This window comes from Trematomus bernacchii, unplaced genomic scaffold, assembly GCF_902827165.1.
Source record: "Trematomus bernacchii unplaced genomic scaffold, fTreBer1.1, whole genome shotgun sequence".
In the NCBI taxonomy this organism is placed as follows: Eukaryota; Metazoa; Chordata; class Actinopteri; order Perciformes; family Nototheniidae; genus Trematomus; species Trematomus bernacchii.
In genome coordinates, this window is record NW_022987550.1 from 1,676,442 (window position 1) to 1,687,171 (window position 10,730).

Below are 10,730 nucleotides of genomic sequence, written 5' to 3' on the forward strand. Positions count from 1 at the left end.
TTCAGGTGTATATCAGTATGTAGTGTCTCTACTTTAAAGAGTCCTCTCCTGCTGAGAAAAGTGTGTGTTGTGGTTCTCAGCTGACGATGATGAAGAAGAAGGAGCAGCTGCTGCAGGAGTTTGATGAAGGGCCTCTGGACTTTCAACCCACCTACAAGTTTGACCTAAACTCCGACAATTATGACAGCAGGTAATTGCTCCAAATAACGTCGTAATCAGGATCTAATTAATCATAATCACACTTCTTATGTAAACATAAATAATTTGATTGAATATTATTTACTTAGTGCACATTTTTAACTTAACTTCTTAATTTTATTTAAATATTTGTATTATTTATTATCTTTTTATTGAATATTTGTACTATAATGTCTTATGTCTATCCATGTAGAGTGGTGCAGGAACGAGTCCTAAAACCAGGAAGTGAGTCAGCATTTCACCACTTCCTGTTCCCTCGTCTCAGAGCCAATGGGATCTCTCCATAGGATTTTGTTCTGTTCTGCTTGAAAGCAAGTGCCTGCCTCCTGCAAACTGTTCAAACAAACGCTTCAACTCGTACCATTTAGAATCTGTATGTTTGAATATGGATCTTAAGTTGGCGTGACGTTGAAGTCGTGCTGCTGTAGTTCGTTTATAGCATAACATTAGCATTTTGCTTCTGGCCATTAGATTTATGATTCAAACATTATAAAAGTAGGGTAGACATGTGGAGATTATCCGGCTGAACAAAACGTGATCCGTCTCTTAAATGTGTCTCAACCACAGACCTTATTTCCAGCTATTTTCTAAAATCCTAAGGAGACATCGCATTGCGTTTTTGTCGAGGGAACCGGAAGGAACCCATGCGCAGCATCCTTCCGGGTTTTAGGACGCGTCACTGTGGCACTCTATGGTTATCCTATTTTATTTTCCTTTCTTCCTGTTGCACATTTGTAATTACATTTCCTATTTATTATTCTATTTTATTTTCTTATTGCAATTATTTTCTTAATTTCATATACATATTTCTATTATTTCTTTAACTATATTTCAACTTATATTTTCCCCCTATTTTATCTTCCTGTTGCTAATTTTTTATTTAATTTCTTATTTTTATACATATATTACATTTTTATTTTATTCAATTTTATCTTCTTTTTGCACAATCTTTTCATCCTCTAATTAAACAATATATTTTCTATTTTATTTTATTTTTTGCACATTTTTACCCTAATTCCTTGTTTTTGGAAATATAATTTAATTCCTTTTTATTTTATTTACTTTTTGCAGCCAGGCTCTTATAGCTCACAGACATGGATGTAAACAATGCACATTTAATTAAGTTCTCAAAGCATTTACTTAACAATTGTTTTATGAGCTTTTTTCTGCGTATTAATACATTGATAGCACTACAGCTCATAGCAGGGTGTTGTCTGCACCACAGGGAGATTTCCCCCGTAAAAAGTGATGCCAGAAAACAATATTTCTGTTCCTCAAAAACTGTATAATGACTCCAGAAATCTGAGCATCAAACAGAGCGTCAGACGGCAGAGACAGCTTTGTTTTTACGAAGCTCCGACGTCACGTTGTTGTTTACGTCACGTTGTTGTTTACGTTGTTGTTGCAGCGCCATCTTGTATACGGGCGTCATGTTCTCGCCAGAATTGATATATCTTATAAACAAGCTCAGCGCCACAGTATCACCTCATACGATATCTTTACAGAAAAAAACCCTGGATTGGAATAATATATAATTTGGATTTTGAAGTCAACCGTTATCATAGAAGATGCATTTTTACAAGGAACCATGAATGTATATATAACTCCACAGGGTGCTTTTAGATAGTTAGTAGTCGGTATTAACCTGCATTTAACCTCTGAGCATGTTTTTTATATGTACAGTTAAAGCTCTGAGCTGCGGCTGCATAACAGCTAACATGCATGGCTAGAATACACATATCATTATAACACAAGCGATATGTCACTGTGTGGATAATTCAATATGTTTGTGTTGGATTTGATTGAATTACCCAAACATGGTACCACTGTTCCTGCAGGTTGCTGCCAGACTCACTGTTCTGTTTAAAGCTGGTGTTTCTGCACAGTTACAGATGCCAAACTAATATCATTAGTATTACACTAATTGTAGAATAAGATTCTAAGTGTGGCTCTGTGAAAGTGGAGCCACAGGTCTTGCTTTTTAGAAAATATCCCACGTTTTTTCAGGCGGTTTTCCTGTAGTATTTTTGACTTTTATTGTAATTATCCAAAATATTTTTTTTATTTTACTTGTAATTGTTGAGTCTCTTTTCAGTTGTTACTTCCCTTTCAAAGTATTTTATTTTAATGTATTTTTGTCTTTTTTAACACACTTCTGCTTCTGGGTTAGGGTTAGGGTCCCAAATTGGGATCAATAAAGTTTCTATCGATCTGGTTGAATAAGCAAGGATTAAAATATAGGTGCCTGTCAACGTGTGGGAAGATTTGGGATTGACTCAATGTGCCGAATAATGGGAGGAACTACGGTCAAATAAAAGACAAGAAAAATCTTCCGCTTTATGTCCACATATTCTCAAATAACATAAGAAAATAATAATAAAAGAAACAATTTGTAAATATTGTTTTCCTCAGCCTGATTTTAATACACTTCAGACTGAGGAGAGTTTAAAATCTGTCAGACTTCTACAGACTTTTCCATTCAAAGTCAGGCAAATACCGGATAATGTAAACGCTGGTTCCTGGTAAGTTATAAACAATTTGGACCTCGGGTGCTTCTCAATGTCGAGGACGCTTCCTTGGTAGGACATGTCCCTCCGAGTCAGGTCCTTCAGAGGCTAGGCAAGAATCCTTCCTTTCATTCGGAGAACGAAGAATGGGACAGGCGAGCAAGTGTGCAGGTGTGCGTCATACACATGTGCATCCTCGACATTTCCCGCAACGCAGGATCCAGTCCTCGGTAGAATTCCAAGGATCCTGGACATTGGAACAGTCCTTCGGCGAGACTCGATGACGTAGCATCCTTGAAATAGTGGCTCTGGAGCAGCCTTCCTCGACATTGAGAAACACCCCTTATCTCCTCACTAAACCTCCCCTCTTTTCCTCTTCTTCTCTTATCACATTTTCCAGCGGTAAGAAGCGTAAACCGGCCTGGACCGACAGGATTCTGTGGAGGCTGCGACCCGCTGAGGAGGAAGAGGGAAACTCTGCTCTGGAGGTGAAAGAGGAAGAGGAGGAAGAGGAGGAGAAGGAGGAAGAGGAGGAGTTCCCGCTGAAGATCAGGCAGGATCTGTACACCTGCAACATGGAGTTCAGCATCAGCGACCACAAACCAGTCACCGGGGTCTTCACTCTGGAGGTGAGACTCACACAGATACACTGCAATACCTCTCACACACACACACACACACACACACACACACACACACACACACACACACTCACACTCACACTCACACTCACACTCACACTCACACTCACACTCACATACACACTCACATACATACGTATCCTCTCCTGGTATTGTTTTTTTTTTTTTTTTTTTATTAATTTCTTTTATTTATTTATTTTTTCTTTGAATGGAATGAATACCTATTGTGATAATTCAATGTAATACATAATTTGTATAGTCTGGTACCTGAAAAAGGTCAAATGGCACTGATGGAACCAGATGTACCCAAATGTGCCGAAAGCTTATTCCGCCTGGAACTGTTTTTTGCTAAACCTCTCTAAAAAGGTCAAATTTAATTTGTTTTGCCTCAATCTTGATACAGGGTACTTATTATATGTTATAGTTTGGATTCCTAAAGCTTTTAGTCTACCATCCCATCATTCAAGGGTGGTTTTCACTATAAGTAATGGGTTTTCTTTAGGCGGAGGTAAGAATTTACCTTTTTTTACTATGTTCCATCTGAATTTACTCTGACTGAGAAAAATCTATATTGATTCTGACACTTCTACATCCAACTCACAGATGTAACCTTGCTTTGATAAAAGAAATTATTCATATAACCCTTTTAGAAGTGAAGTTGTAGTCATTTGTTTTGGGCATGTCATTTTCGAGCCTGAAACCTGAAAAACAGGCTCGGGGCTTAGTTAATGCACTTAATTGTACGTCGCGTTGGATAGAAGCAGTAGCAAAATGAAATGTAATGTTTTATTGGGTTTTACCTTTAAAAAGCTACGCTGATTAACCTGATGTTTGTGTGTGTGTGTGTGGTGTGTGGTGTGTGTGGTGGTGTGTGTGTGGTGTGTGTGTGTGTGTGTGTGTGTGTGTGTGTGTGTGTGTGTGTGTGTGTTTCTGTGTGTTTCTGTGTGTGTGTGTGTGTGTGTTTCTGTGTGTTTCTGTGTGTTTCTGTGTGTGTGTGTGTGTGTGTGTGTGTTTGTGTGTGTGTGTGTGTGTGTGTGTGTGTGTGTGTGTGTGTGTGTGTGTGTGTGTGTGTGTGTGTGTGTGTGTAGCTGAAGAAGAGGTTCACTGCTCCTCTGGTGCGTGTGAAGGCAGAAGGAGAGTGGAGTTCAGAGCTCGACGCGGTGGTTCTGTACCGAGCGATGCAGCCGTTCCCCTCCAGCTCCTGGGACTGGATCGGACTCTTTAAGGTCAACCAGGGTCATTCAGAATAACAAGGGTTTTAGATGGGATGAATGTGAACGATATTGGGCACCCTTTGTAATAGATAATGCAAACACAAATGAAATATAAATATATGGCTTTCACATTCCCCCTGTGACCATCTTGATGTGTGTTTGAATGCAGGTGGGGTTCAGCAGCGTGACGGACTACATCACCTACACCTGGGTCAAAGACGACGAGATGAACTCCAGTGAGGAAGCCACTCAGGTAGAGACTCCTGCAACACCTTTAATAACATGTTGGAGTTATTAAAATACCTATGTTTCAAATGATCAACATGACACAGCGTCTTATTTAGACGTTAGAGAAACTAGATGCACGAGGATGGACAAGGAACGGCTAATTGGTGAATTTGAAATAAAAACAATACAAATTCAAAGGTTTGAATGTCATATGCACATAAGCTTCAGTGGAGAAATGGCAATGAAAATCTTATGACTCCTCCAACAATGCAACATATATAATAAAATACAAAAATACAAATAAAACATAGTGCAAGAAGTCTATATACACGTAAATAGAAATTGATATATACAAGAACAGAATGTAAAATGTAATATTGTACAGTAAGATGAAATTTAATACGGTTTATTACGGTGATAACTATTTTGATAAATAAGTAAATTGCAAGATGACAGTCATAACAAATCATACATTTATATTCATTTAATTTAGGGCTTTTCTAAGGACTCAAACAACAACCTTTACAATCAATATTTCATAGACAATAATACACAATTAAATGAATTATAGACAAACTATAGAACAGACATTTTAATTAAAATGAGGACCCTAACCCTGAAATAAGGACTTATCCATATGATAAATCCTTATTTCACTACACAAAACACGAAGTTTTCTACTTGTTTATAGTGTCAACATTCAGATATTCTGCAAATTATTTTACTTTTAGTTTAAGTTACTTCATTGTATTTTATTTGTGTTTTAATTTTATCTTTTAATTTTTTAATTATTATTATTTTATTATATATTTTTAAATAGTTCTAGAAAAAGTTCTATATTTGTTTATTTTTTTTAAATTATTTTCCTCTTACTGTGTGTGTGTGTGTGTGTGTGTGTGTGTGTGTGTGTGTGTGTGTGTGTGTGTGTGTGTGTGTGTTTCTGCAGGTGTATGTGAGTAAAGAGGAGATCCCTGTGCGGGGGGGGCGATTGTGTGTTGTGTTACTACAGTGGTGCTCTGCAGTGCGTCATCGGAGTCAGTGAACCATTCAAGGTGAGACACACACACACACACACACACACACACACACACTGTACACCAACAATAATCTATAAGTATGTATTTAAAAACTGTTTTAAAAAAACTGTTATGAAATTAAAAAAAATTGAATAAATGTTGACAAGAAATATAAATATAAATATTTGACTTCTTGACTAATTGAAGTAAATTACTGCAGTACATAGGAATTTAAAAGAAAAAGTTTTTTTTTTTCTAAATATGGCCGTGTCATAATACTCAATGCCGATTCTGCTTAATTTGCATAACAATAAACCAGTCTGAGCTCTTAAACCTGGCCCAGTTAGTCCCAGTCGGACTTCCTTCCTCTCAATACAATACAATACAAAGGGGCTTTATTGGCATGACCACATTTTAAACATAGTATTGCCAGAGCATTCCGCACAAGGCGTTATAACAGAACAAAACAAAAATAAACACTAAACATAAATGTCAACAATACATGTGACACAACGGGGGGTTACGTATTGTAACCCTAGTTCTATAAGCACAGGCTCCGCCCTCTACTGGACTCTATGGGTACTACTCTCATCAATGATACGTGAGCGTTCACACACTGAAGTTGTATAAACGTAGCCGGCCAATCAGGGCGAGCCTACCTGAATGCGCGAGCAGGCTCACAGTATATAAGGCAGCTCCACCGCCTGACTGTCATCCTACACCCTCTTCAGCGAGCGGTATGTAGGCGTACACCTCGCTCTCGATGGGAGCGTACCCCTGGCTCTCGATGGGGGCTGCATTGAGCAAAATCCCCAGATACCCCACCTGCTGGTGAGGTATGGGACTGCTCTTCTTCCAATTGACCGCAAACCCCCAACTTGGTTAGGTGTAAAATCAATTGGGCTGTGTGGAACATCTGCCCATTCCCTGGACCTGGCCATGACTATGAGGTCGTTGAGGTCAAATAAAACCCTCATGTCATGGTCGCTGTTAAGGAATAATTCTTCTAGATATCTAACCTTTTACTCTGACATGTGTTATCTCCTTTAAGGAAAGGCCTTGGTGCCATATGTGTTGTTGTCACCAGTGTGTGACCGGTCAACTTGACTGGCACGTAGGGTAATTGTTGTGAGAACACTGAGGCACTTCTTTATCGGTGTTTGTGGGCTCTAAGATGTGAAATCCTTGAGGCCATGAGCGTCGGACGCAGATGATTCAGTGTTTAGTCTACTCCCTCTTAGGTGCCTTACAAACAATGGACGTCCGCTCTCGGGAGCGTCGGAGTGGTGCGGTCACCCTAAGTGACAGACCTGAAGTATCCGGGATTCAGGCATCTTCCCTGGCTTGTACATTTTGGTGATGCGCCCTGGAGGTATCAGACTATTTTAAACAACTTTTCCCCGCCTTTCAAACACTTATTCCGAGGTTTTAGCCAGTCCTTTTGCACGAAATCATTTAACATTGACGGTCTCCTGAAAAAGCACATATTCTGTGCATTTTCAGGAGAGCGTCTATGTTAAATGATTTCGTGCAAAATGACTGTCTAAAACTCTCTTCCAGACATTTAAAAATACTTTCCCCGACCATTTAAACATTATTTCTGGCTTGTAAAGTGCAGTTATGCGCCCTGAAGATATTGCACTATTTACAAAATGTAGCACTCTGTTTATTTCACACCTCCAGGAGAGACCAGGGGGAAATCACCTCTCTCTGCCCGCTCACAGAGCCCCGAAGGACGGACTAGAGACCTCCAGCACCAGTCCCTAACAGTGGGACTCTGTTTATTTCACACCTCCAGGGCGGAGACCGGGAAAATCACCTCTCATTGCCCGCTCACAGAGCCCCGAAGGACGGACTAATTACCTCCAGCATGGGCCCCTAACAGTGGGACTCTGCACCTCCAGCAGAGACCAGGGGGAAATCACCTCTCTCTGCCCCCTCACAGAGCCCCAAGGACGGACTAATTACCTCCAGCATGTCCCCATAACAGTGGGACTCTGTTTCTTTCACAGCTCCAGCAGAGACCAGGGGAAAATCACCTCTCTCTGCCCGCTCACAGAGCCCCAAGGACGGACTAATTACCTCCAGCATGTCCCCATAACAGTGGGACTCTGTTTCTTTCACAGCTCCAGCAGAGACCAGGGGAAAATCACCTCTCTCTGCCCGCTCACAGAGCCCCAAGGACGGACTAATTACCTCCAGCATGGGCCCCTAACAGTGGGACTCTGCACCTCCAGCAGAGACCAGGGGGAAATCACCTCTCTCTGCCCCCTCACAGAGCCCCAAGGACGGACTAATTACCTCCAGCATGGGCCCCTAACAGTGGGACTCTGCACCTCCAGCAGAGACCAGGGGAAAATCACCTCTCTCTGCCCGCTCACAGAGCCCCAAGGACGGACTAATTACCTCCAGCATGTCCCCATAACAGTGGGACTCTGTTTCTTTCACAGCTCCAGCAGAGACCAGGGGAAAATCACCTCTCTCTGCCCGCTCACAGAGCACCGAAGGACGGACTCGAGACCTCCAGCATGTCCCCATAACAGTGGGACTCTGTTTCTTTCACAGCTCCAGCAGAGACCAGGGGAAAATCACCTCTCTCTGCCCGCTCACAGAGCCCCAAGGACGGACTAATTACCTCCAGCATGTCCCCATAACAGTGGGACTCTGTTTCTTTCACAGCTCCAGCAGAGACCAGGGGAAAATCACCTCTCTCTGCCCGCTCACAGAGCCCCAAGGACGGACTAATTACCTCCAGCATGGGCCCCTAACAGTGGGACTCTGCACCTCCAGCAGAGACCAGGGGGAAATCACCTCTCTCTGCCCCCTCACAGAGCCCCAAGGACGGACTAATTACCTCCAGCATGGGCCCCTAACAGTGGGACTCTGCACCTCCAGCAGAGACCAGGGGAAAATCACCTCTCTCTGCCCGCTCACAGAGCCCCAAGGACGGACTAATTACCTCCAGCATGTCCCCATAACAGTGGGACTCTGTTTCTTTCACAGCTCCAGCAGAGACCAGGGGAAAATCACCTCTCTCTGCCCGCTCACAGAGCACCGAAGGACGGACTCGAGACCTCCAGCATGTCCCCATAACAGTGGGACTCTGTTTCTTTCACAGCTCCAGCAGAGACCAGGGGAAAATCACCTCTCTCTGCCCGCTCACAGAGCCCCAAGGACGGACTAATTACCTCCAGCATGGGCCCCTAACAGTGGGACTCTGCACCTCCAGCAGAGACCAGGGGGAAATCACCTCTCTCTGCCCGCTCACAGAGCACCGAAGGACGGACTAGAGACCTCCAGCACCAGTCCCTAACAGGGGGACTCTGTTTATTTCACACCTCCAGGGCGGAGACCGGGAAAATCACCTCTCATTGCCCGCTCACAGAGCCCCGAAGGACGGACTAATTACCTCCAGCATGGGCCCCTAACAGTGGGACTCTGCACCTCCAGCAGAGACCAGGGGGAAATCACCTCTTTTTGCCCGCTCACAGAGCCCCAAGGACGGACTAATTACCTCCAGCATGGGCCCCTAACAGTGGGACCTCCATAACCTTGCACACCCTGAGTCCCCGGGCCCCCACAGTTAAGCACTCCCCCACGGACTAAACACAGGTATTCACACCCACCAGAACCTCGTGCCCCTGGTGACCTTACAAGGGGGTGGTTTTATGGTGCTTTTGTGTCCGCCCATCAGCATCCATATTCGGCCTTCTTCACGGCATCACCCCCCCCTTCTGTGGAGGGTATTCTCGTGCCCCTGGTGACCTTACAAGGGGGTGGTTTTATGGTGCTTCTGTGTCCGCCCATCAGCATCCATATTCGGCCTTCTTCACGGCATCACCCCCCCTTCTGGGCTGGAGGGTATTCTCGTGCCCCTGGTGACCTTACAAGGGGGTGGTTTTATGGTGCTTCTGTGTCCGCCCATCAGCATCCATATTCGGCCTTCTTCACGGCATCACCCCCCCTTCTGTGGAGGGTATTCTCGTGCCCCTGGTGGTCTTACAAGGGGCTGGAGGTTCAAACACTTTAACTTTTGTTCACCCTCCTCTGGCTTACACCTCCTCCGCCAACACTTGAGCGCTCATCACAGGGTTCAGCACCAAGGAGAGTGCCTCCCCGGTGCTGATGGAAAGTGGCACTTTTTCTGCCCCTGGTAACCATCAAGGTTATTGTTTATTTTTTATTTTTTATTTGAACAAAAAACACAGTACACAGTACAGAGAGGCTAAAACATAAACTATTTACACGTACTACTGCTGCTATAACAGTACTACTAAATTTCTTAACCTACGTTTTAAAGTGCAGTTATGCGCCCTGGAGGTGTTGCACTATTAACAAAATGTATGCCCAGGATTCTGGCACCTTTCCTGGCTTGTAAAGTGCAGTTATGCGCCCTGGAGATATTGTACTATTTACAAAATGTATACACAGGATTATAATAATAATTATATACACGGTATACATATTCACAATGTTTAGCGGGATTCAGGGGACCAAATTAGGCGTCTAATTCTTACGGTGCACCAGGGCAAACAGGTTGAGTCCACGGCCCCTGCCCCATCATCAGGAGTGTCAACCAGCCCCGGTCCCCGACTTCATTGGCCTCTTTCCCTCCCGCTTCCGCTTCCGCTGCTGCTTGCCGCTCCAATGACCCATCAGGTGAAGATGATAGAGCTGTACTGTTATAGCAGCCCTCTTCGGAGGTCTCCCCATCTGACAGCGGTAGACATCCTTCTGATGATGATGCAGCTGCTGCCGCATCTGATGACGCCCTGAACATGGAGCGGATTCTCAATGCCTCCTTTATACCTGGCGCATTCGCGTAGAACCGGTCCGCCGTGGTTACGTCGTGACACATAAACCTGGCGAGAATCGACCGGGCTTTCTGGATCTTGGTGATGCTTGATATTGTCAGCCAGGGCAGTG

General features: G+C 43.6%; 1 protein-coding gene across 1 annotated transcript; it reads left to right on the forward strand.

Moving 5' to 3' along the window:
• The first annotated feature begins 83 nt into the window (after nucleotides 1–83).
• Nucleotides 84–5,842, forward strand: LOC117477005 (inositol polyphosphate 5-phosphatase K-like). The gene is made up of 5 exons (XM_034123703.1): nucleotides 84–190; nucleotides 3,106–3,334; nucleotides 4,435–4,572; nucleotides 4,730–4,813; nucleotides 5,735–5,842. The coding sequence occupies exons 1-5, from the start codon at nucleotides 87–89 to the stop codon at nucleotides 5,828–5,830; spliced, it is 651 nt and encodes a 216-aa protein (XP_033979594.1). The 5' UTR covers nucleotides 84–86; the 3' UTR covers nucleotides 5,831–5,842.
• Nucleotides 5,843–10,730: the final 4,888 nt, after the last annotated feature.